This window comes from Paramormyrops kingsleyae, chromosome 18 (assembly GCF_048594095.1).
Source record: "Paramormyrops kingsleyae isolate MSU_618 chromosome 18, PKINGS_0.4, whole genome shotgun sequence".
Lineage (NCBI taxonomy): Eukaryota > Metazoa > Chordata > Actinopteri > Osteoglossiformes > Mormyridae > Paramormyrops > Paramormyrops kingsleyae.
The window spans coordinates 15,288,391-15,314,178 of record NC_132814.1 but is presented as its reverse complement, the minus strand read 5'-3'; the positions used below and the strand labels follow the sequence as shown (position 1 = coordinate 15,314,178).

The 25,788-nt window shown below is 49.2% G+C and overlaps 1 protein-coding gene across 1 annotated transcript in view; it reads left to right on the top strand.

The window, feature by feature from the left end:
- sorl1 (sortilin-related receptor, L(DLR class) A repeats containing) overlaps window positions 1–25,788 on the top strand; it is a 55,423-nt gene that overhangs the window by 17,986 nt on the left and 11,649 nt on the right. Inside the window, exons 4-30 of the mRNA XM_072701830.1 lie at window positions 790–951; window positions 1,331–1,398; window positions 3,497–3,677; window positions 10,230–10,331; window positions 10,636–10,805; window positions 12,936–13,128; window positions 13,598–13,715; window positions 15,039–15,112; window positions 15,356–15,444; window positions 15,593–15,771; window positions 16,535–16,721; window positions 17,457–17,585; window positions 20,368–20,453; window positions 20,551–20,723; window positions 20,860–20,991; window positions 21,140–21,231; window positions 21,460–21,706; window positions 22,180–22,318; window positions 22,620–22,793; window positions 22,900–23,013; window positions 23,155–23,277; window positions 23,534–23,653; window positions 23,879–24,004; window positions 24,112–24,222; window positions 24,356–24,487; window positions 25,169–25,300; window positions 25,551–25,685. Coding sequence (XP_072557931.1) covers window positions 790–951; window positions 1,331–1,398; window positions 3,497–3,677; window positions 10,230–10,331; window positions 10,636–10,805; window positions 12,936–13,128; window positions 13,598–13,715; window positions 15,039–15,112; window positions 15,356–15,444; window positions 15,593–15,771; window positions 16,535–16,721; window positions 17,457–17,585; window positions 20,368–20,453; window positions 20,551–20,723; window positions 20,860–20,991; window positions 21,140–21,231; window positions 21,460–21,706; window positions 22,180–22,318; window positions 22,620–22,793; window positions 22,900–23,013; window positions 23,155–23,277; window positions 23,534–23,653; window positions 23,879–24,004; window positions 24,112–24,222; window positions 24,356–24,487; window positions 25,169–25,300; window positions 25,551–25,685 — 3,688 coding nt within the window. The remainder of the gene's footprint in view (window positions 1–789; window positions 952–1,330; window positions 1,399–3,496; window positions 3,678–10,229; window positions 10,332–10,635; window positions 10,806–12,935; window positions 13,129–13,597; window positions 13,716–15,038; window positions 15,113–15,355; window positions 15,445–15,592; window positions 15,772–16,534; window positions 16,722–17,456; window positions 17,586–20,367; window positions 20,454–20,550; window positions 20,724–20,859; window positions 20,992–21,139; window positions 21,232–21,459; window positions 21,707–22,179; window positions 22,319–22,619; window positions 22,794–22,899; window positions 23,014–23,154; window positions 23,278–23,533; window positions 23,654–23,878; window positions 24,005–24,111; window positions 24,223–24,355; window positions 24,488–25,168; window positions 25,301–25,550; window positions 25,686–25,788) is intronic.

Here is a 25,788-nt window from a genome sequence, read left to right as displayed (position 1 = left end):
CATGATGCTTCTGGGAAACCCCTCGCTGCTTGGTGGTTAATTAGCCATGTCTGTCGTCCGCCTATGAACCTTGTGAAACACTTGTTTGCATTTTGTTGAATTAATGGCACAATCTCTATTTGTTCCGCTTTATTTTTAAAAGCCATACAAAACATGCGAACTCCTGCCGCGAGTGACTAAATCAAAAACTCGAACGGCCCCCCAGGAGTGTAGTTCAGAACACGGGGTGTGAATCTTCAGGCTGCTGCCTTTTTTGTTTGTTTGTTTGGCCCAACGATCAAAGGCTGACGGAGTTCGATCTGTCAGCCTGTTCTTGCACCCTCGCCGCCCCCCCCACATCTCTGCTGGTTCTACCAGGAGGGGCGGGGGATTTTCTAGGATTGTCAGTCAGGAGAGGATTTGTTTACATTTGCTTAATGGATTAATTTGTTTGCTATATCACAGTCTCCGTTTTCAGAGCTGAGTATTTTTACTCAAATGCTTTCCCTGTTTGTCGGTACTGTGGCGGGCCTCCTTGCGGCACATACGGCGATTCTGCTTCCAGAACCTTCTTTACCACCTTCTGCTTACTTGTTTACTTACTCTGGAGCAGATCTGTCAGCCTTTAGGAGAATGAGAACAGAGAATGTCTCACTGTATGATTGTTTGGCGTTTTGTTTGTTTGTTTGTTTGCTTGCTTCTTTGTTTGAGCTCAAGTTTGGGTTCAGGTACTCCACAGTATTCTAAGAAAACAAAGCCTTCCTGTTTGTCTGCGCCAGACACTGTTTCAGTGCTCTCTCTTTCCCACAGTACCTCTTTGCCGACACCACGAATGGCTTCCTGTGGAACACGTTCGACTTCTGCAAGACTGTCCAGGGCTTCTCCATCCCCTTCAAGCCTACTGATCTCCTGCTGCACAGCACAAACCCCAGCCTGGTGCTTGGCTATGACAGCCTGCACCCCAATAAACGGGTTAGTGACCCCGGCTGGGCCAGTCTGGACCCTGTCACGGCCCTGTGATGGCCAGCATCACCTCATTATCTCTGGGATTGAGCTCAGACGTAGCCTTCACCCGTGTTAATGACCCGATGTATTTGCTGTCCATTATCTACACTAGGGGAAGACAGTTCATTTCAGGACACAACTGGCACATTATTATTGCAATCCTCCCACCCTCCTAACCCCTTAATGAGTGTGAGAGCTCAGACCGGCGCATCAGACTTGTCAAGTATTGTTGTAACTCTTCATAATGTACTGCTCGTTTTCTATAGCTGTATTGGAAGGAACATACATTCGAAAAATTCTCTGCCATGTAGCGCTATAAGTGACCCCCTCACCCCCCACGTTACAGTTGTGGAAGTCAGATGACTTTGGAGAGACTTGGGTGCTGATCCAGGAACATGTGAAGTCCTACTTCTGGTAAGATTTCTGCTCTGTTCCTCACATCTCTCCTCCTTTGTCAGAGCATCTCTAGGGACTGGGGGGGGGGGGACTTTGCTGCCAGTAACCTGCTTGTCTGGCTTAGTCTCCTTGTGTTGTTGTTTGTATTTGGCTGACTGACTGTCTTTCAGTGGGTGTGTTTGTGTGTGGCTTTGTGTAAACTGCATTGTGGAGACCAATGTGGTAAAACCTGCTACTATTTTGCTTGAGGGGATATTTTCAGGTCCTTTCAATACAAAACATCAAAAAACCTAAATAACCAAAAGTTTTGCTTTTTGTTTGGTTGCTTACGGTTAAGGATACGGCTGGTGTTAGTCAGGGTTAAGGTTAACAAAGTCGAGATTAAGGTTATGTCCATAGAAATGAATGAAGAATCTCCCCAAGATAGGAATATATGAACAGTTTGTGTATGTCTGTGCGTGTACATCCCTGAAGGCAGCCATCCTTGTGTCGCTGGGTGTCTCTGGCTCTTCAGGGCCCGTCCACTCTGTCATGAGAAACAAACGAGTCGTGAATCCCTTTTGGCAGCGCTTCCCAAACCAGCGAAAAGCAGTCCCTAGAGCAAATGGATATTTAGGGCCTTATTCAAGGGTCCAATGGTGAAATCATTCTGCCTAGTTTGGGATTCGAATCGGCAAGCACCGTCTCCTAAGCTGCTGAGTCAGCCTCATCCTGGATCCTGGATCCTGAAGCGTCTGTCGAACCCGATTTGTACAGACAGCCGCCTACCTCTCTGTCGAGGCCATTTAGCCATAAACAGTGTCGCCATGGGTCGAGGCAGGTGCTTGTCAGAGGAGCCCTGCTAACCCTCGTAATCGCTGTCGTCATTTGGGAGATGTTTGGAAAGTGTGTTCCACTGGAACTGGCCCCAAATTGGTGCTGAGAAAATAGATTGTTTTCTTAGGTGTGGTTAATGGAGGCTTTAACGACTCGTGTCATCCATGCTGATTAATGCCATAATGATACTGAAGTGTTGTTATATTGGATTGTTATAATTCCAATTCACGGATGTAACAATAAGTTGTTTTTATAGTAATAGTATTAATTACCTTGATCAGTTATTTATATAGAGTGCTATGGTGGCTCAGTGAGATGGGTCATTACGTCTCATTCAGGGTTGGGGGTTTGAATCCCAGTTTAAGGTGTATTTCCTCTTGCGGTCCAAAGACTTGCAGTTAGAGTAATGGGCAGCAAAGGCAATACCCTGCTGTGTCCTAATCCACAGTCTCACCATGCAGGAATATATCTTTCACCCACCAGTAGGTTAGAGGGCTGCAGGTGGGGGGGGGGATTAGTGAGGTGACGAAGTGTTCTGAAGCCGTGCTCCGAATCCATGCCTGCTTCTCTGATTTTAAATTCTTCCACAGTGCTCATAGTGGATTCTGTGCTAATCTCCCAATTTACATCACAACTTCCCTGCTCCTTGTTAATCAGCCCATTCTGCCCAGAAGAGTGACGATCACCCTTTTCCCTCTGATTAGTTATTGGCCGTCTGTTCTTTCATAGGGCTGGTCTCCTTATGTGGCCACGTGAGGAGACACACTGTGAGGTCGTACTGTCCCAGGGGAGCGCTATATAAGACCCGCATAGTTACCTTCTCAGGACCTTCATTTGTTCTCTCTACAACCCACTGTGTAATACTATTTATTTCTGAGCAGTTACATGCCCTGACATTCCTTGCACTATTACTGTTAATTGCTGTATATTATTTATTGTTATGGTCTATTAATGTATAAAAGTGTGTTTACAGTCTAAATGTATGTTTTGTTGGGGATTATTAAAGGGTCTATTTGTCTTTCTCTCCCCGTCTGTCTGTCTGTGTGTGTGTGTGTGTGTGTGTGTGTGTGTGTGTGTGTCTGTCTCTCTCTCTCTCTCTCTCTCTCTCTCTCGCTGATGGCAGGATTAGATGCTCTCAGCATTTCCCTTCATAACCGCCTGTATGTGGGACGGATGTCATTTACCCCCCCAAACCTCCTTAAGATGCTCGTCCCCCTGTTCCCACGTTGTCCCAATTTGCTGCGTCACTCTTGTATATATGTACCTAAACCCCGCGGCATGTGTCCCCCCCCCCCCCCAGGGGCGTGGAGCCGTACGACTCCCCCACCACGGTGATCGTCCAGAGACACGAGCCATCCGGCGCCTCCAGTGTGCTCATCAGTACCGACTTCTACCAGAGTGAGCAGAACCGCAGCGTGATCATGGAACGTGTGGACAGCTTCCAGCTGCGTGACAAGTACATGTTCGCCACGACAACGCGGGTGAGCTCCATGGCTGACCTGCCCGCTTACCCGCCTGCAAACACCCGCCTCCCAACTATAAATATAACACTGGTGGTATGTCGCTCAGCGGGTCGTGACGTCGTGCCTGTGACCAGAACGTTGTCGGTTTAAATACTAGGGTAGGCAAAGCAGAACGAAACGGCAGTGTGCCTCGTGTTGACTTCTGAGAGTACGCTTTGGTGGGTTCCTTCATCGATCCGCGGGGCCCGATTCTGCGTGAAATGCACGCAGGGACGGCGTGACACTCCGAGCGCCTCGCAGACGCGATCGATGGACAAGTTGTTTGCGTATCAGGTGACGGCAGCGGTGGACGTCTCCTTCATGTCCTGTTGTTAGAATCCTGGCCCTGAGGGTGTGGTAATGAGGAGCAGAGTCCTCACATCCCTGATTTCAGGTCTGCTTCCCTACGTTAGAGTATAACGTCCTTCCTGGCAGTTGTACGCCGGCTCCTGCCATATTCTTTCTTTCCATTTTCCCTGTGTCACGCACAATTTTGTATTTTGTATAAATGGCATAGTAATGGGTCACTACACACTCTTGTCAAGTGCCTCTGGGTTACTTTGGAAATTGAGCTATATAAACATAAATTGAGTTGTACGAAAGCTCTTAAAATAAGTGCAGCAAGACCAGTATTACATCGTACAAGTAATAATCATCAGTCACTATAGTACTGTATTAAAGGTAAGTAAGGAAAACTGTTGTGGGAGTTACAGGTGGGGAAAAACCCCTGGGTATTCAAAGCCCCCCCCCATCCAAAGTTTAAACAGGTTACAGTTAAGTGTGTGAATATTTTGAGCACTGAATTTTTAATTAGATCACCGGGCTCCCGTCTCCAGAAAATTCTCTTGGTTCGACCCTCTCTTGGGGCAGCTGGTAATGTTCAGCTGGTCAGCCTGTCATAGGTTGTGCCATGAGCTCCCATAATGGGGGGGGGGGGGGTTTAGCGTAAACTGCTGCTGCACTGGGGTCTGGCTAATTAAGTTAGAGGTATGGCAGCATGCTGCCACGTCACTTACCACAGCGTTATTTAAGATGAGATGGATGGAAATGGCCCAGATACGCTCTGATATGCTGGAGAAGGTCTTCAGTCGGGGTTTAAATACTGTGACTGAGTGTGCATCCTTTATGCTGTCTGGCTGAGGATTCTGTGAGTTAGGAGCCTCTAGCTGAAGGCTTTACCAGCAGCATGAGCCAGCGATCCGCGGGGGCCGTTACACATTACACATTAATCACCACTACAGGTCTAACTTTTTACTACGATGCTCATGCTACCCTGGTTTTTAAATTGGCATTTTAATTTTATTGACTTCAAGGTTTGAACCCCCCCCCCCCCCAAAAAAAAAAAAACATGCATTTAACTTATTCCCCCTCCTGTGTTCCTGTCGGTTGGTTTGTTCCATGCAGTTGTGGTAGATGGGTGTTTGCCTTGTAAGCTTCTAAGCTTCCTGCAAAGATGGATGGATGGATGGATGGATGGATGGATGGATGTTTCCCCACTGTGGACCTCCATATGCATTGAGCACCGGGTAGACCCCACCCCCCCACCCTTGTGTGATTGTGGCATATTCAGCCAATAGTAGCAGGTACATCATGTACCAAGTCCCAAGCTGGGGGGGTGGGGGGTGGGGGGTGGGGGGACTGTAGTCATGAGGTAATCATGTCCAGCCACAGCCCGGCTAAACAGCACGTTGGAAGCTGCCCCACGGGTACCTGTGCTGCTTGGCGGGCACTCAGACCGCAGCGAGACTGCGGCGGAGTCACGTGCCACCTGGGACTCACGCGAGTGGCAGATGGGCCACCCGTGTGGCGTGAGCCGGGGTCGAGTGAGCTGGTCCAGCCCGGCTCTTGCGGGCAGATGGCACCCGAACCTCACTGTTCACCACTGAGAGTGTAACGCAATTCGGTATGCATGTATGCACGTGTCCTGCTAAACCACGCTCGAAACTTACACCTGTTGATCTGTGAACTTGGGTATTTTAATTAATGTTTTTTTTTGCCTCCAAAAGCACTCTGTGAGGACTGTTTCTTTTTTATTTGCCTTCATATTAAAAAACAGAAACTATTTTATTTGATGAGAATCGTTGGCGCCAGACTTTATATTGCAGGAAATTGGGTCAGCCCTGGGAGTTTGTTGCGTGAGTGTGTGCGCGCACGTGCGTGTGTGCCTGCGTGTGCATGTGCTTGTTCTTTTTTTCATGCCCCGCGTTTGCTAGGTTTCAGAATTGCTGTTGGTTTGTTAATGGCTCTGGATGTCCTGTAGAGTCTGTGCCAGTGACTATGACAGCACCCGGTGCAGTAGAAGACGGGGCAGGTAGCAATAGCTATCGGGCCAAGGCAGTGGACGGTGACCTGCTGCCTGACCCAGTCACGAAGCAGGAGGGCTCCTGTTAATGTTTTGATTGTTGTTTATGGCAGTAATGGGCTATCACTTTTTCCAAACATGGAAATGAATCAGAGTGTGACAAGATGGATAACATTCCTGCCCAGTCACCCCCGGAGATGCTGGAAGGACAGAGCCAGCGAGTGACGCTCTTTCCTCGTGAATCGCCCCCCCCCCACCCCGGCTCTGCGGCTCAGTGGCTGCCAACCCTAAAAAGCATCACAAGACAAAACTAGCAGGGATGTTTGAGATTGAGCAGTACCCCCAACCCCCCAGCCTGCTTAAACCTCCTATCCGTCTCTCTGCTCTGCTAATAGGATTACCATTAATGAATATCGCAAAACTCCACTGACAACAAGGGGCTACTGAGACTAATTAAACACCCCCCCCTCCCCACGGCCCGTGAGGTCTCCTCTGCCTGAGCCTTTTAGTGAGGCTGGTGCTGATCCTCCGGAACAATCCCCCACCCCCCCCTGCACGGAGGATATCTGGGTTAATGCGGAGCTGCCCTGCTCATTCTGCTGGAGGAGCTCCGCCCCCTCGCCCCGCCCCCTCCCCCTCTCCTCCACCAGAGACTCCGTTTAACTGGGCTTGTCTGGCGCCCCTGAGCCTTTTCGCGAACGCTCATGTTTTGCCATGCCCTGGGCCCTGGCAAGGATTTTTTGGTACGAGAGCTTTGATGGCGAAGCAGCAAATTGAATGTGAATTTCATTTCATTTCTGGGCCAAACCCTGGAGGCAGCTTTTGAAGCTCCTGTTACTCCCCGTCTCTCAACTATGCGTGCCGTGATGGGGTTTCCCCCCTTATACCATCCCCCCTTGCCCCCTTGTGTCCTGTGAGCTCTGCCCCCACCCCTCCCCTCCAGTCTCTGAGGGTTCTGTGTGGCTCAGCGGGGGTTGGATCACGGTGCCTGTGATCAGATTCAAATCCGAGAGTCAGCAGAGTGATTTCAATGTTTGGACGTTGAGCAAGGCCTTTAACCCCCAATTGCTCCAGGGACTGGCTGACCCGGCATTCAATTGTACTTTGCTTTGCGTAAAGAATTTGTAATTGTAAATTGTAATTGTGACTTCAGGAGTGCCTACAATTACAAATTACAATCATAATTGTAATTGAAAGTTTGAGTGCCACAGGCATAATGGAGCTGCAGTTCTCCTAAAGTTGCAATATCCAATAAGGTGTGCTTTTGGACAAGTGACAGATGGGGGCGGACTGCCCTGCACCTGCACTGGACTGTTGGCCCTCGGCCCCCTGCTGCTCGTTTTGGCCCCTCTTAACACCTCCAGACCTGTTGTTTTGTTTGCACTCTCTCAGTAGCTAACAGGTTAGTCCTGTCTGCCTGTGATCAGATGGTTGCTGGTTTGACTCCCATTTTGCAGAATAGTCACATGTCTGCTGGGCCCTTTAGCAAAGCCCTTAACCCCACCCCACCACCCCCACCAAGATGATGGATATGCAAAAAGATGCATTCCAGTGCACCTGTACACGTACTCACATTCCAGTGCACCTGTACACGTACTCGCATTCCAGTGTACCTGTGCTCGTACTCGCATTCCAGTGCACCTGTGCTCGTACTCGCATTCCAGTGCACCTGTGCTCGTACTCGCATTCCAGTGCACCTGTACTCGTATTTGTGCATGTGGCAAATACAATATCATCCAACCAAATGTCTTCATCAAATTGTGAGGCACTGATATTTAAACCATGCCCATTAATGTGTCTCTTTTCCCTAGTGGCAATTCCGAGCCCCTAACCCCACATGTCGACCAAATTGCTTTGGATTTTTCCCAACTGAGGCAGTGGATATTCAGGCTACGCCGTCCTTCCCTTGACACAACACAGGGAGCCATTTTACCCATAAGGCAAATTTGCTGCGCTCAACGGTGCCCCTTTAAAGTAATAAAGTTAAACGGCACGGCAGCAGTGGCTCCGACAGGCCAGACCGCAGCTGAACCACAGAGGCTAACCACAACGCTGATTGGGTGTGCCGGACCGGGGCCCCCCACTCTCCTCTCTCCCAGGGCAGCTTCCCCCAAACTGCCCGACTTTGGCAGATGCTCAGAGCCGTCCGGCTGCTCTGCAGAACCCAGTGAAAACATGAGAACTGAGCCGAGACCACAGGGAACTCTGCTACACCGAGGCTCAAATACCCAACAGAAAGGCGGCATGAAGGTTTGGATTCGAAGCAGTGGTTCCCAGCATAGTCTGCGGAGACCCCAGTCCATATTTTTGCTCTCTCCCAGCTCCTAACACATCCATAGTAGGTATTCGGTGTTCTTGATTGGCCAGAATCTGGGTGGGAGCAAAGATGTGGATTGTCTGGGGCTCCCTGAGGACTGGATTGAGAAATACTGGTTTGAACAGAAAGCACATTGGGGACAGAGAACCCGGCGATCTCGCACAGATGGTCCTCTGGGTGGGTACTACACTTGAGTTGGCCCTTCATCTAGGAAGCCTTTCTTCCTGCTGTGTTTCTGTTCCACTTAGGATCTTACTTCATCTCATTGTGTCATCTTCAACCGCACCTCCTAGATACTAGTCTAGGTCCATTTGTCAGTCGATCCAGACGTTTTGCAGTGCCAGGCTAGCTGTTGCATGCTTTGATGAAAGTCTCTTACCTACCCACACTCTAGAGTCATTTCCACATCCTGTAAGAGTGGTAGTGGATGACCCTGACTGGAATGCAGAGATGAAGAGAAGGTGGGGTAATGACTGGAATGCCTCATGAGGTGGGCAAGCAGGTTATTCTGCGTTAGACTGTATGTCTTGGAGATTCCCCAGCTACTGGCTGGAATTCTTTCAGAATTTCGTTCAGGCTCTAGTAGTGACCCAGTAATCACAGACAATGTAATGTAGACAAGATGGTACATTTTTAAAGTTTGTTGTGGACTGGAAAATATCACTGATTGGTAATCTTGTCACTTCCTTTTCTAGTAAATTGCACAGCCCCCACCAACCCTGTCATGGTCATAGACCCCTGAGTTTAATCACGGTGACATCCCTATCGCTCGTTCAGGATCCACCTTTGTTTGTCTTCAGGAACAGCGCATCCCATCAGCAGCCTGATAAATCAATACAATGGGGAGTTGGATGTGTGTGTGTGTTGCGACATGATGTTCGGGGAAATAGGAAAGATTGTGGCATGCTTCTCTCTCTGTTTTGTCCTACCAGCTTGCGTGTGTGTGTGTGTGTGTGTGTGTGTGTGTGTTTTTTTAATTTTTTTTATTTCAGAAAGTCAAATGCGAATAAGCCACATTGTTACAAGCTCAGGTAATCTCATTTTAGGGATAGCTGATTACAGTGTCATGCCCTGCTGTTTTAAGAGGGCACCTGAACTGTTTCTGTGTCTGCCTACAGTATTAACTGTAATGGGGCCTCCTCCATTATTTCTGCATGCCTGTTGGGTTTGTGCTGGAAGCATTACTGGGAGCCAGCATCTTTCCATGTGCCAATTCAGCTGGAGCTCTCGCCCCAGTGTCTCAGCTGCCGATTCAGTCATATTTCCTTACTAAATGAAAGCTCTTTGACATCTACAGCGGTATTTATTTATTTTTGGAAAGGTCACAGTTGTCACTTCTAAAGCCAACGAGGGGATGTTGTTCTTCATCTCGAGCCGTAAGCCTGCCTTGTGCCCGATCTCTTGAGGAAATAACCCCCCCTACCCCCCCAGGGCCAAGGCTGCCTCAGAGAGCTGCCATGGAAACCAGAGAGGCTTACTAGAACAGACTTCCCTGCCAACAGGCTCATCCGGTCCAGGGTGTTGCTGTCTACAGGATATCATAGCTCTAGATTCTTTTGAAATATGGAGGTTCACCTGAATATAATTAATTTTTCCCCCTGGTCTGTGCATATGTGTAAATCATTCCTCAGCACTGAAATGATCTACTTACTGGTCAATTTTTAATCTGTGATTTTTTTTTCTTCTTATTTGTCTCATTCTACTTTCAGACACAACCCGCTGTTAACATAGCCACCAACATAAATCAAATGTCATGTTTGCCTTCCTGTATAAAGCTGTTGGCAGCATCAGGATGATGTTCCTCAGAGGGTGGTGAGAGCTGTGATGGAAGCGGGTGTTTGACCTGCTTTGGTGGGGTTTATCGAAGCAGGGCTGCTTCTGACACTCTGGGCCGCGGTTGTGTTCCTCCTAGACGCTGCTGGGGAGCCAGGAACCATCCTCTGTCCAGCTTTGGGTCTCTTACAACCGTCAGCCCATGAGGGCGGCTCAATTCAACACTCGCCACCCAATCACTGTGAGTACCCACAATGCAGTGGGAGAGAACATTGCAAGGGTTCATGCTACCAGTCAGCCTAATCTTCATAACAGGTTCGCACTGGGTCAGAATTTCTCCTTAGAACATAATTAAGAAGCGGATTAACTTTAGAAACTTAAATTATTTGAATCTGGTTTAGGTTCCCCCCGAATGTAGAGCGGCTGCTACTAGCATAGCCTGAGAAGTAACGTAGCCCTCTCATTGGTTATCTGTGAAGTAATGGTGCCCCTAGTCTGTGCTGTGTTCCATACGCCTGGTGAAGCCTACACCCCAACCTTGGCAGGAGTACTACGTCGCAGACGCCTCAGAAGACCAGGTGTTCGTGTGCGTGAACCACCAGGACAACATCACCCATCTGTACATCTCCGACACGCTGGGCCTCTCCTTCTCTCTCTCGCTGGAGAACGTGCTGTATTACAGTCCTGATGGCACTGGCAGCAACACACTCATCAGGTTAGTTTGGGGGTGAATGGTTTGGACCAGGGGTCTCCAACTGTGGTTTCCTGAGGACTAAATTCCATCTGTATCACAAAGCAAAGGTCCAGTATGTCTGGAAAAAGAATCCAACTGGGGGGGGGGGCAGGCCCTCTGACAATTGGAGGTCTGGATTCAGATGTATTTTAGTCTGGATGACGATGGAGTGCACCAGTTGGTGATCACTAGTTTAGATACAACCTCAATGACTTGGGCAGCAGTGCTAAGATTGAAAGTGAAGACATTGAGTGTGATGGTGACAGTAATGGACACAGATACTGTTCTTTTGATGAGATAAAGACATTTACGGCGAATATGACTGGGCCTGACGGACGTGAACAGACTTTTTGAGATGATGGTAATTTGACAATTTGACATTGACATCGCTGAGGAATGACATTGGTGAGGATGCTAACATTAGCGGACCGTGATGATAATGCGGACGAGTGTGAGGAGAATAAGAGCGGTGACTAAGGAAACGACTGAATATTTTGTCATGGATGAGTGTGATCGGGCTGATGTGTTAATTACCCCCTCCCACCTGTCGGTGGATTACCAACACGCTGAAAGCAACATGCGCAGCCTGGAGCTCACTTGTCGGATGCTGGCAACCTAAGTACCAGCTCCTGAACTTCCACTAATCCAATTACAAGTTTGCTCAGTACGGCTGGTGACACTGTACTTATAGGTGTCATCACAAACGGATATGAAACCATGCACAGGAGTTTGATGAATCACCTGCCTGGATCATCATCCATTGCAGAAATGATTTCAACCCACACGAGTGCTGGTGTATGTAACCCTTGCTGGGTAAAGCGCCTTCATCAAAAGTTACAGCAGCTAGCCTGGCTTCGTGATGCTCAAAGAATCATCTAGAAGGACACTGTCAAAACCTCAGCAGTGGCAATTGGCATCTCTCCACTAACAATCATTTAATAACAATCGGTAATATAACTGTCGCTGGACTGGATTTAGTCAAGACTCTGGGTGGCGCCTTCGCCAGCTTCCTGAAATGGGAGAAGCACGTCACTGCTTTCGCTAAGAATGCAAAGTAGCTGATGTACTTATGGAAGCAGCTGCAGGAACTCAAGGTTACCCAACCCATTTTTTTTTTTATCGTTCTGTAGAGTCATTCAGAAGCATCCGCACCTCCTCCGTTACTGTCTGCCCACTGTAAGTGCACAGTTGTCCTTGCTGCTTTTGGCTATAATCTGCCCCCCATTGAACATCTGCACAGTTATATGGGCGACACGAATAATGAGATTCCTCACCAACCCCCTCCCGCCCAAGCCCACTGTATTTCCAAAAACTCACTTCTGGGAAACATCACAGGGCTCTGTGGCACAGTTCTAAAATACCAGTATGAAAATGAAATATTCATTATAGTAATTAATAGCACTATTCTTTAAAAAAGAATGACACTAACAAGAAAATAAGGAAAGCATTGTGCAATACGTATGTCAGTTCCTGTACGTGCCTATGGAGCGGCACGCTTTGCGAGAACCTTTGTGTTGTATCGAAGATCTGATATCGCGGCATGTGAAAATAACAGTAATCAAAAAGAACGGTAATCATAAGTGCATAAAAGGGTTCAAGTAAGTGTGAGAAATGTTACACGTCGGTGCTTTTCAAGAGTAATGTTCAGCTGTTCGGCAGTACCACAGTCTGGAAGTTGCCAGATACGAGAGCTTTTACTGTGTATGCGACGTGCTTGGAGAGTAAGTACCAGAGATGGGTAGTTCAGTCCAAGTCCAGACCAAGATTTTGTTTTGACCAACCGGTTGAGTACCGTGACTGTGACTCATTATATTAGTGTTTCGCAAACCAGTCCACAGGGACTTCCAGATGGTCCATGTTTTTGCTCCATCCCAACTCTCAGGGAATTGGGAGAGAGTCACAACGTGGACCGTCTGGGATCCCCGAGGACTGGTTTGAGAAGCACTTCTTTCTACTCAACTTCTGCATTTGTACTCCTTGGACCTGGATTACCCACCTCTGATTTAAAAACCGATCCTGACTCAGCTGATGATGATGATGATTATGATGACGAAGATGGCATTTTGGGCTGGATGAACTGCGGGTGACCCCCCCGAGGACCTGTGCCCACAGGTACTTCGCCAGCGAGCCCTTTGCCGACTTGCACCGTGTGGAGGGCCTACGTGGGGTCTACATTGCCACGCTGATCAACGGCTCGCTCAGCGAGGACAATATGCGCTCCGTCATCACCTTCGACAAGGGGGGCACCTGGGAGCTGCTGCAGCCCCCCAGCACGGACAGTCTGGGCGGCACCCTTGCCTGCCAGGTAGCCACGCTGGAGATGGTCCTGATGATGATTAATACAGAATGGAACAGTGATTCTTCATGCATCTCCATGGGGAAATTATCTTTTTTTTTGTCTGTCAAAACTTGCTCCCCGTGAAACAAACATACATTTAGAGGGGAGAGCAAGCTTGGGGGGTCACAGCGCTGGGCCAGCCAGCATTTAAAGGCTCTTGCTCAGGAGCCCAATGACAGAATTAGTCTAGCAGCCCCAGATTTGAACCAGTGACCAGTGACACGGAGAGGACGCCTGTTTATGTAGATTGGATGGTGGACCTCTGTTTGTTTGGGGAGATCTTTTGGGACATAAATGACAGTGTGTGTTTGTGTCCTTTTTTTAATGTATCGTCACACTGTTTTTTTACAGTGATTTGTCTGTGTAACTGGTGGTATTTGACCACTGGCTGTCTAGCCCTTCGACTTACTCTCCCCTCTGCCTTCACACCCTAAAGCTCTCCAAGGGCTGCTCACTGCATCTGGCCCAGCGCTGGAGCCAGCTGCTCAACGTGCAGCTGCGGAGGATGCCCATCCTGTCCAAGGAATCAGCCCCAGGCTTCATCATGGCCACAGGTGGGTGGGTCCCTGCTCCCTCTGACCAGCAGGGGGAGTCCTACCACCTTTGTCACTGTTCATAGTTATTTGCCTCTGGTTTTGCTTTTAATGTAAGTGCTCTGCCATGACAGTGGCTGTTGTTTAACTCCCCCCCCCCCCCCGCCAATTGCTCAAGGCTGACTGCAGAATGTTGTAGAGCCGACTTCTGTACAACAGCAGCCCCAGTTGAACCGGAGCCACGATCCAGACTTCACTGGTTCTCGCCCTGCTCTTTTATGGCTGCCTGTCTCGTGCCACTGTGGCATGTCGGGCAGCCGCAGAATGCAGTGGAACCTCATAGCTGAGGAACCAGATCAACGGCGGTGGCGGCCGCATCCTCTGTCCGTCTCCGCCACTGTCACTTTCATCACGTTACGCCACTAAAATGGCATCCAGCAATAAATCTCGTCCGTAGGAATGTGCATAGGCAGGACTATAATCCAGAGAGCAAGTTTTCACTTGAAGCTGCTTTCCGGCTCATCTGCCAGCACTGATGGGGCTTTTTCAAAGGAGGAGGGGGCATTCTGGGGTCATGGTGTAGCCCAGTGCATAGCTGGAGGTATAATACAGATCTGTCAGCATCTTCCCCAAATTTTTCCCATAGTCATTATCGCTTGTTTGTTTGTTGGTTTTAGAGAGCACTCTTTCGGGTCTCGATGCTTAATTGGACGATCATTAGATAAGGCGGGAGGTTTGTCCTCCTCTTGTTATCTTGGTAACACAGACGATGTAATTAGGAGTTTCCTTCATCCGCATAGTAATTAGCGTGCCCATTCCCCCGAGACTCTCATACGCTGCTGTTCCGGGCCCAGCTGCCAGCAGCTGCCCACTTTCTGTGTCGGGTATCGCCAGTGAAAGTTCCTTTCGCTTTATTTCCCTTTTCCCTCCGCCCTAAGCCGATTTTTCCGGGCTTCAGGGAGTTAATCTCATTTGTGTTTCATCTGTAAGGGACAGTTCTGCCTTTGAGTTATCGCCTCCGATACGACGACCTTCTGCCTCCCCCCCCCCCCCCCCCCCCCAAGGAAATTTAGTGCGGCGTGAGAGTTTGGTCGATTTCCCAGAGCCGAGTGTGGGTTTGTACCAGTGGAGCATCCCCATAGGGGACCAGTGGCTGCCTGCCTAACTGCAGGCACACTGAGTTTCTCACCAGAAGGTAAACAAATATCCACCAGCTGGTGGTGAAATGGCGTCAAGATACAACTTGGCTCCAGGGGGCAGTGTTGCACAGTGTGCTCATTGTGTGATTAAGGTCGTGACCCCTCCTGCCCTCTCTCTCTCTCTCTCTCTCTCTCTCTCTTTCAGGATCTGTGGGGCGCAGCCTGGCCAATAAACCTAACGTGTACATGTCGAGCAGTGCTGGGGTTCGTTGGAGAGAGGTAAGTCAGTTCTTTTGCACCTATACTTAGTTGTAGCAATGCATTGTGGGAGACAAGGGAAGGTAGGTCATTAGATGTATGTGAACTCATGGTGGTGATGTCACACAATGATTACTGGTAACCTCTGAATGGGAATTAGAGTTATTAGGATATTATAGTACGGTATTCATTGCATTAATGGTAACTTGCCAATGGTGCATTCTGGGAAACAGATTTTTAGCGGTAGGCTTGTATGTATTCTAGGCCCTGGCTGGTCCACACTTCTACACCTGGGGAGACCACGGTGGAATTCTCATGGCTATTGCACAAGGTGGCCCCACCACGGAGTTGAAGTGAGTCTGCGCTGCCCCCCATGACATGAATCTGTGCTGTGCGCACAGAGAAACTGGGCTATGATGTGCTGAGAGATGTGCTGAACTGTAACTTGCAGTGTCATCCCATGGTGTGATCACCTGTCTCTCTGGATCATCCGCTTCTCAGGTTCAGCACCAACGAGGGCGAAACATGGACGCCTTTCCAGTTCTCCTCCAGGGAGGTGTACGTGTACCAGCTGCTGACAGAGCCTGGGGAGAAGAGCACCGTCTTCACCATCTTCGGCTCCTATGCTGACCAGGGTCACAGCTGGCTCATCCTGCAGGTCAACGCCAGCGATGTCCTGGGTGAGAAACCGCTTTCATCTTGAGGTTCATGCTGTGAAGTATCAATGGGAAAGAAATTGATTATAGTTGTAGCACTTCAGTAGAAGCACTGCTGCTTCACACCTGTGGAGACCAGGGCTCAGTTCCCTGTCTCTGTGTCTGTGGAATTTGCATGTTCTTCCCTGTGGTGTATTGGAGGTGCCAGATTGTCTCTAGGTGTGATGGGTTGGTGCCCCGTCGTGGGTAGTTCCCTGGCTAATGCCACTAATTTCCAGGATAGGATCTAGGCCCCCACAGTCCTGCATAGATTTGTGAGATTGGTAACTCCAGTACCTGTGTGTGGTATTGGTGAATGCATATGGCTCCTGTGTCATTGTGCTAGCTCCAAGGCCGGTGTGTAAATCCCAGTGCACTAATGTGGTAGCCTCAGTATTGGTGAACATATCTGGTCCCTGTGTCAATGTGGTAGCCTCAGTATTGGTGAACATATCTGGTCCCCGTGTCATTGTGGTAACTTCGATATCAGGTTCCTGTGTCATTATTGGTGAACACATCTGGTTCCTGTGTCGTTTTGCAGCATCGGTATTGGTGAACACATATGATTCTTGTGTTATTGTGGTAGCCTCGGTATTGGTGAACACATATGATTCTTGTGTTATTGTGGTAGCCACTGTATTGGTGAACACATCTGATTCCTGTGTCATTGTGGTAGCCTCGGTATTGGTGAACACATCTGATTCCTGTGCTGTTGTGGTAGCCTCGGTATAAGTGTATGTTTGCACAGGGGTGCCGTGCACGGAGGCGGACTATAAGCGCTGGTCACCGTCAGACGAGCGGGGCAATGGCTGCTTGCTGGGCCGTGAGCTGGTATTCAAGCGCCGCACTCCACACGCCACCTGCTTCAACGGCGAGGACTTTGACCGGCCAATCACCGTGACCAACTGCTCCTGCACACGGCAGGACTACGAATGGTGAGAGCCTGTCTCTCCCCAGCAGGACGACCCGCCTGTCCTCTAGGTCAGCGACATCCATCACTGATCTGACAGCACTTAGCTAATGACCACCCATCAACCGACAGAAAATGGATTTTATTGGCATGCCGACGACGTTGATTGCAGTTATAGATATACCAGATATAGATGTATTTATTCCTACTTTGAAGAAAAATACCCATCATTACAGTCAAATGTATAATGATAGTGGTGATGATCATCATCCAATTCAGTTTATTTTTATATAGCGTCTTTCGCAACAGACTTGCCCCAAGGCACTTGACAAGAGTGTGTGGCAAACGATTATTACGTCGCTTGTACAAAATGGTGCATGATACAGAGAAGAGGGAAAGAAAGAGAGCCAAGAGACCATGGCAGGGAGAAACCAAAAGAAGAAAACCTCTGGGGGTCCAAGGTCCGCTGGCTGGCTGGGGTGGGGGCATACTGATATTATAGAAAACAGGAAATGAGCCTGCTTTAGTGAAAAATACGGTGCAAACTGTCAGTGAGCGAATCCTCCTAGCAAGTCTGTGTTTGCCGGCAGCTCGTAAGCCACACCCACGATGTCATGCTTTAGCGGGACTGAACCGATCATGATGATTAATAATAATAATAATAATAATAATAATAATAATAATAATAATACTATTAGTAGTTCTGTTCCAAGGTTCTGTTTTCTCTCTTCCTAAATTCTTCTGCCTCTCTCCATTTCAGTGACTATGGGTACAAGCTGAGTGATGACCTGTTCCTCGAAGTGTGTGTCCCTGACCCTGAGTTCTCTGGCCGGCTGGATGTCCCACCCGTGCCCTGCCCCGTGGGCACCACATATCGTCACAGCAAGGGGTGAGGAGATCAGGCCCTTAGCAGGACAGCTCCACATAGCAGGGGCCTAGGACTCCAACCCTTAACCATTAGGAGGCCCAATGACCCAGGGATACCTGACGTGTCTCAGCCTGTATCTGCTTGCCACTGTTTCCCAATCCTGCACTTGGGGACCCACAGTTTTTGGAAGGGAGCAAAAACATGGACCAACTTTGGGAAATACTGGCTTATGGGGTCATAGAAATGGTCAAGATTTTTTTTCTTCTTCTAATTTTTAGTTTTCAGTTTTTATACACATTTGCCCAAATAAAAATGTCTGCAGTTAAGCTCTTTCTGCAGAATGATGTAGGTGCCCAAGTGCTATCAGTGTAGACATGTAGACCTCCAAGTAACTACCAAATAAATACCAAGTAACTACCAAGATAAGTATAATGCTCGAATCAGTGAGGAATTCGGCTTATGGTGAGAACTGGTCCCTCCACACCGATTCATCGCTCGTGGGGTCATGTAAACAGATACTGAACAAACTCCCTTCTCCATTATTAAGAGCAATACTACAGTTTTGAAATTTACATTAGTTGTCATATTTCGTTTTTCAGTTTTAGTTCAGTTTCAGTTTCTTATGAGTGTACAAATAGTTTGTGTCCTTCTTTATTTTCTGAACATTTCTAGTTTTAGTTTAGTTCTTGTATAGTTTCAATATTAATTTTAGTACCACATTTTGATACCACACTGGAAGTGATTTGTTTGCTTTCATGCCGCACATGAAACGGCTAAGGAGGAAGCGTGAAGCATTTTGGTTTCTTGCCTCCTAATGTCCTTCCACACCCCTGACCTCTTCCCTGTAACCCCATCATGCTATTGTAGCTGTGAAGGTCCTGGGCTATTGATGCTCCCATTCCCTGCTTACAATATCCACAGAGTTCATGGGATTTTCACTTCTGGAGAAAGTAAAGTCCGTCTGGGTGTCCCCCAGTGAAAACCCTTGGGGAAGTGGTGGTTAGAGAGTGAGTAATTATTCCTAGAAATATTAAAGTAAAGCAATCAGACACTTATTGGACAAAGCGTTAAGATAATGCTGAAATAAAGTGGAGTGCACCAATTTCAAAAACTCTCAAAACACTCAAAATGCCAAAATCAATAACATTTCACTCAACACTGAATGTGTGAAAGATTCTAACAGTGATCTGCAAGAGGCCACCCACCCTGTTTTAAGCTGGACCATAGGGTAGGAATATGAAGAAATGAGTACAATTGATAAACATGAATCCATTGGCAAACCATTAAATAAAACTTAGTAACTGGTTTCCATTTAGCAGTAATCTTATATTTTAATAAAAGGTTAGCCTAGAGGAGTACATTTAAATTTATATAAACCACTGCACATCACATACATGTGTGTCTGTGAGACGGAGAACAGAGAGAACGCACAGCGGTGCTCACTGGATAAAACTTAATCTCTGTCTGGATCACAGTTTTTTTTTACATTTATTTTGGCATCCTAAAGAATCTTTTGCTGTGAACATTGTTGCTATTCCTGCCAAAGGCAGCACACACCCAACCCCCGTGAATGCAGAAATACAGTATACAGGAATACCTCAGTGGTGGATGGTGGACGACGGTCTTTGCTTCCTGTGAGCTGTACGGTGTGACGTAGATTTACAGCAACAACCACAGTATAAATTGAGGCGGTAAAATTGAAAATGACACTGATTTTACCTGCATTTATGTTGCATCGTTCACTGTAGTTTTTAATTTAGTTTTCATTTAAATTTTTTTTTTATTTTTCGTTTTTTTTTTCCCAGTTAAAAAAATTACTTTTTCACTCCTAGTTTACATTTTTTTTAGTTTTAGTCTTGGTTTTTGTTAACTATAATAACCCTGATTATTAGCTACCCTGTGTATGATGGGATGTCTCCATTACTTGTTTGGCAGAACCTGCTCACCGTACTGATAATCCGGAGATGAGTAGATAAGGGGATTTTGGTATGAAAAGCTAAAGGAAAGACATCTTCAGCTTGAGACAATGCGGAATGATAAACGCACAGTGCTCCACTGTCGTGTTTCTGAATTGCTTTGAGTTGCACGGCAAAACAAATCGGTTCGCCGCAAATGTCAATGTGATACACATGTGGTTTGTATTATTAGGAATTCCACAGGACGTTATGATTGGGCAAGAGCCCGTAAGCCGCTAACCACACTAAGAAATGCACGTCTGTAAAGAGTGAAGGGGTGCGAGGAAATCTGGCGGCGTGAGGAATATGTTCGGTGCGTGTCCTGGAGACGTGTGTCGTGCACATCCTGAAAAGTGCTCGGTGCACATCCTTAGCCATCGTTGTGTAGGTCCATTCTGCCCCTGGACCATTTCTGGGTAATAGTGAGAATAGGAGAACAATGTAAACAATATTTCATAGTTCTGAAAGCAAAAATCTTTCGGGAGATTATGCAGCAGTGCCTGCGACGGCACTGACCACGACCAATAAACAACAAAACGCTACAATTTCTTGCGGGGGAATGGTGCTGTTGGTTTTCCATAGAGTTTGAGACGCTTGCAGAATCTAGTCCAAGGAAGACTGAATTTGCTATGGTGGCTCATTTTGTCTCTGGATCCTGTACAGGATGTTGCATGTTTTGTATGTTTTGATAAGTACCGCATAGATCCAGTGCACTGGCTTTATGGCAAGGGTCATACTGCCCCCTAGTGGCAGTGAGAGAAATTGAGGGCTTCTGGATTGGTGATCAATTGATTTTGCGTAGATGTAGATGTAAAATTGGGGGTAACTGTGTGTGCATTTTGTCTTAGGTACAGGAAGGTATCTGGGGATAGCTGCCATGGAGGTGATGTGGAAGCCAGGCTGGGTGGAGAGATGCTGCCTTGCCCTGTGGGAGGTGAGGTTGGCCTGGGACTACCTGTTGACGTATAGATGTTTGTCGATTGAAGCTCTTTGACTGACTGAGTCCTGTTTGTCCCCCCTACTTTCCTCAGAGAGTAACGAGTTCATCCTGTATGCCGTGCGGAGCTCCATCCATCGCTACGACCTGGCCAGCGGCACTGACCAGCCACTGCCGTTGTCAGGCCTGCGAGAAGCCGTGGCCTTGGACTTTGACTACGAGCAGAACTGCTTGTACTGGGCTGACATTGCGCTGGACACCATCCAGGTCTGCCTCCCCGCTGGCCGCTTCTTCTTGATGCTTTAGTGGCTGTACATGGTCCACGTCTCATTCTCAGCACGGTGAACCGTCGTGACTCCTTTCTGCCCCCCTCCCCCCCCCCCCCCCCCCCCCCACTTTGTAGAGGTTGTGCCTGAACGGAAGCTCTGGACAGGAGATCATCGTGAGGAGGGGCCTGCAGAACGTGGAGGCGCTGGCCTTTGACCCCGTCAGCCGGCTGCTCTTCTGGGTGGATGCTGGCGCTCAGAAGATTGAGGTGAGGGAGCGAGACGAGTGCTTGGAGTGAGAGGGATGGAGAGAGGGGGGGAGAGAGGGGGGGAGAGGGGGGTAGCATGAAAAGCACTGTAAGGAAATGCCGCTACAAGAACACGGAATGACATTTGATTGTCTCACCCACCCTTCAGGTGGCCAACTCTGATGGGGACCTGCGTCACACTCTGTTCAACTCCTCCGTGCTGGAGCACCCCAGGGCCCTGGCTCTGCTGCCTGGGGAGAGGTACGGCACTTTCCCCTCCGCTAATCCTGGAATGAACAGCCTTGCGTTTTAATCTTGATGTAGCCTCAGTAGAAGCCCCAGCTGCGCCCCTTGGTTTCAGCAGCCTGTCCCAGCTTGTTCAGAACAGAATAGCATGAGAACTGAGACACCCAGCTTAATATGGTTGGCATGGAAACTCCTTACGTGTTTGTGTGTGTTTGTGTGTGTGTGTGTGTGTTGCGGGTCCAGCCTGATGTTCTGGACCGACTGGGGGGACCGTGCAGCTGGAGTGTACCGCGCCTGGATGGACGGCACCAACGTGTCCTGCATCGTGTCTGAGGGAGTACGCTGGCCCAACGGCATCACCACCGACGAGCACTGGCTATACTGGACTGAGGCGTTCGGGGACCGCATCGAGCGGGCCGACTTCCTGGGCGCCCAGCGCACCGTGCTCATGGAGGGCCTGCCACACCCCTATGCCATCGCCATCTTCAAGGTATCCCTTACATTCCCACAGCCTCCAGTTGGGGAAAGCTAGCCAAAGAACCAGGTCAGAGAGCTGGAGAACACAGTTTAACGATAGGATGGTTGAGAGCAAGTTAATAGCCAATAAATTATTAGAGCTTCTTTGCCACTGGATGAGATGGACGGACAGATGGATGGATAGATGGATGGATAGATAGATTGATCAGTCTTTTACCCCAAAGGAAATTGCAGGTTTACAGTAGCTCAATGCACACTTTTACACAGTCAAATTACATTTACATAGTAACAATAAACAGTACCAGTGCAAAGAATGTCAGGGAAAGTATTGCGTAGAATTCCGCATAAACCAGTGTGTTCCTGGGAACCAAGGGACAGCACACGTTTGTTCTGGTCATGTAGTCCCACACCTCAAGGGCTTGATACCGAGTCGATTAATTGGACCTCGTGTTAGCGCTGGGCTAAGACTCATGTGCCCCTTCGCAGAATGACATCTACTGGGATGACTGGTCCCGCATGGGCATCTTTAAGGCCCCCAAGTCCGGCTCGCTGGACAGTGAGCTGCTGGTGGGCCGGCTGACTGGCGTGATGGACCTCAAGATCTTCTATAGGGGCAAGACCAAAGGTCAGGATGCCAGCTGGGAGAGGGTTCTGGGGGGCGGAGCTTAGCTTCTGGTGTCTGGGGTGTTAGTCATACATCTCTTAATCGAGGTGGAAGTAGGCTAATAGTGCATGTAGATGTCACCATCGTCTTCCCCATGCGTGTTTCAATCGGCCAGTTAAGTTTAGCTTAGTTTGAATGCAAAGGAACATGATGGATTTGCAAAAATATACAGTCAGCAGGCAGCAGTAGCGGTGAACCTGAAACAGGTTAAACTCTAATAAAAGGGTGACCTTCACACCCACCTCTGACCTCCTACCCCCAGGGCACAACGCTTGTGCCGACCAGCCCTGCAGCCTGCTCTGCCTTCCACGTCCCGGGCACCGTCATACCTGCGTGTGCCCAGAGGGGGCGCCCACCAAGCAGCTGCCCTCGGGCGAGCTGCAGTGCCAATGTCCAGCCGGGTACCACCTCCAGAACAACACCTGCATCAAGATGGGTAAGTTGGAGCGGAATCGGCTGCCGGGCCTTTTCTCTGTCCTGCGAGGTTCCCCATCGATCCGTCTGCTCATACCGCCGCATCTCCCTGTGCTGCCATTACCCAGAGCGCACCTGCCTCCCCAATCAATACCGCTGCTCCAACGGGAAATGCATCAGTAGCATTTGGAAGTGTGACAGCGACAACGACTGCGGCGACATGAGCGACGAGCAGGAGTGCCGTGAGTGTATCTATATATAGACAAGCAGCTGGGAGGAGCAGCGACTTGCATGTGATCAGTCACGTGTTGTTGCCATTTCCTTTGTAAATGTGCTGTGCTTTCGAAATATGGATTCTCTGAATGCTGTGTGGTCCCCCCCAGCCACCACCGTTTGTGACCCTGCTGTGCAGTTCCGCTGTGTTGCCTCTGGATCCTGCATCCCATTGGCCTTCAAATGTGACCATGAAGATGACTGCGGTGATAATAGTGACGAGGAGCACTGTGGTGAGTGTGTGCCTGCGTGTGATTGGAGAGCGCACCAGACTGCATGTGATTGGGTGATGAGCTGACTGGGCTTTGTGTGACTGCATGTGATTGGGTGGTGAGCTGACTGGGCTCTGTGTGACTGCGTGGGATTGGATGGTGAGCTGACCGGGCTTTGTGTGATTGGATGGTGAGCTGACCAGGCTGTGTGTGATTGGATGGTGATCTGACCAGACTGGGCCTGTGGGCCTGACTGTGTCCCTGTCTGTGCTCACAGAGAGTCACCAGTGCCGTGTGGGGGAGTTCACGTGTGCCCGCGGAGTTTGCATCCGTGAGGCGTGGCGCTGTGACGGGGACAACGACTGCCGAGACTGGTCAGATGAGACCAACTGCACAGGTCAGGGCGGGAGGGTCGGCCCAGATACTATAACCCCAAGCCTTCAGCCTTCAGCTTTCATATTTACTTCCTTTAATCATAGTCAACTGAAGAGGCACAGTGTCGATTCTCCGTAATAGTCAGGTCCTGGTAGCTGGAACGCAGTCGTGTCTGCGGTTCTTTATGTCCATTGGTTTCTGTATGAGCAGTCCAGTGCAGGTGTCTAACTGTGACCCCCCCCTCCAGTGGGTCACCACACCTGTGAATCCAGCAGCTTCCAGTGCCACACAGGCCACTGTATCCCCCAGCGCTGGGTGTGTGACGGAGACGACGACTGCCAGGATGGCTCTGATGAGGAGCCCTCACGCTGCGGTCAGTCCCCCCTGCCGATTCTCCCCCCCACCCTCCCCACAACCCCCTCACTGAGACATGTGGTAAACAAGTCATGGCCATCTTTACGTCTTTCTCTTTCTCCATAGGGGGCACTCACTGCAATGGCTTCCTGTGCCCCAATGGTACCTGCCTGCCCTCCAGCTCTCACTGCAATGGCATGGAGGACTGCCCAGGGGGCGCTGATGAGCAACGTTGTGGTCGGTCCCCTCTCATGCTTAGACTGCCGTATGATGCTGTTTTCTGTGTCTTGGGCTGGGGAGACCTAAGGTGTACTTATGTAGAAACGCTCATCCACCCCACCCCTTCCCCCCCCCCCCCCCCCCCCCACAGACCCGCTCTGCACACGCTACATGGAGTTTGTGTGCAGGAACCGTGCCCAGTGCCTGTTCCAGTCTCTCGTGTGCGATGGCGTCCGGCACTGTGCCGATGGCTCCGACGAGGATGCCACCTACGCTGGCTGCTGTGAGTCATCCGTGGTGGTGGTGGGGGGGTGGGGGGGGGGAGGGTTGGCGACGAGGCTTACTGACACACAGGGACACCAAGGGCCTTGTCTGTCGGCCTACGTCCCAGACCGCTTTCAGCAATTTGAATCTGTAACCGTGTGTGTATGTATGGTCCATCCATGCTTACATTCGTATGGCTGTTCATTGCATTTATTGCGCTTATTTATTCTAGTTTGCACACTAATTATCATTACATTTGACACATTCAGCAGACGCTTAGCAATAGCACATTGCAGACATGCGTAGTGCCAAGAAGTCAGTGAATGTCCAGGTATAAATGTGAGCAGTAACGGAGCAGGAGCTGCACAACAGCTTTTAAAAAGCAAGAACATTTTTTTGCATACTTCTATTTGTGCTGCTGTTTTTATTTACACTACTATGTCACTGTTGTTGCGAACTTTCACACTAGTTTTTCCTTCCAAGTGTCAAGCAACATGATTTAGTTTGATGTGTTCGTGCGTGGCTTTGCTTGGCGGCCTTGGGTCCTGAATCTCCCGACGTCAGACTCGTCACGGCTGCGGCAGGGTGTCTTTCGCCGAGGTGTAGCGAGGCTCTCCGTGTCTCCTCCCGTGCAGCCGGGTTTATCGCACCGATCTGTCACCCAGAGTCACGTACTGAGCGCTCTCTGTTCACCCTGCAGCCACGCGGCCCGAGTTCGAGCGCACCTGTGACGGCTACAGCTTCCAGTGTGCCAACGGGGCATGCGTCAGCCTCGAGTGGAAATGCGACGGCATGGACGACTGCGAAGACTACTCCGACGAGGCCAACTGCGGTGAGGCCTCCCTCCCTCCACCTCCTCTGCCTTTCCTGCTTCTCCTCCTCTCTCACTTACTCTTGCCTCGTCTTTCTTTCCCATAATGCACCACTGCTGTCTGTGCCCTAGCTGACTGCTATGTCCTTGTCTTTCGTCTTTACCTCTCCAGTCTGCTCCCTCTGTCCGCCTTTTTTTTTTCTCCCCTGCAGTCTCTCTTTTTCTTCCTTTTTTTTTTTTTTTAATGCTGCGTGTCACCTTTTCCTCTCAGGTTCTGCCACTGACGTTCCTGGCTGCTCCCGCTACTTCCAGTTTGAGTGCCGCAACAGTCGCTGCATTCCCAGCTGGTGGAAATGTGACGGCGAGAACGACTGTGGCGACTGGTCTGACGAGGAGGGCTGCATGGGTAACAAACAGGCTCCACCTATGACTTACACATTGCCTTTTTTCTGCTAAAATGTTCTCAGACCATCATTTAATAAGCATAAATGTATCAATTTCTAGCTTTT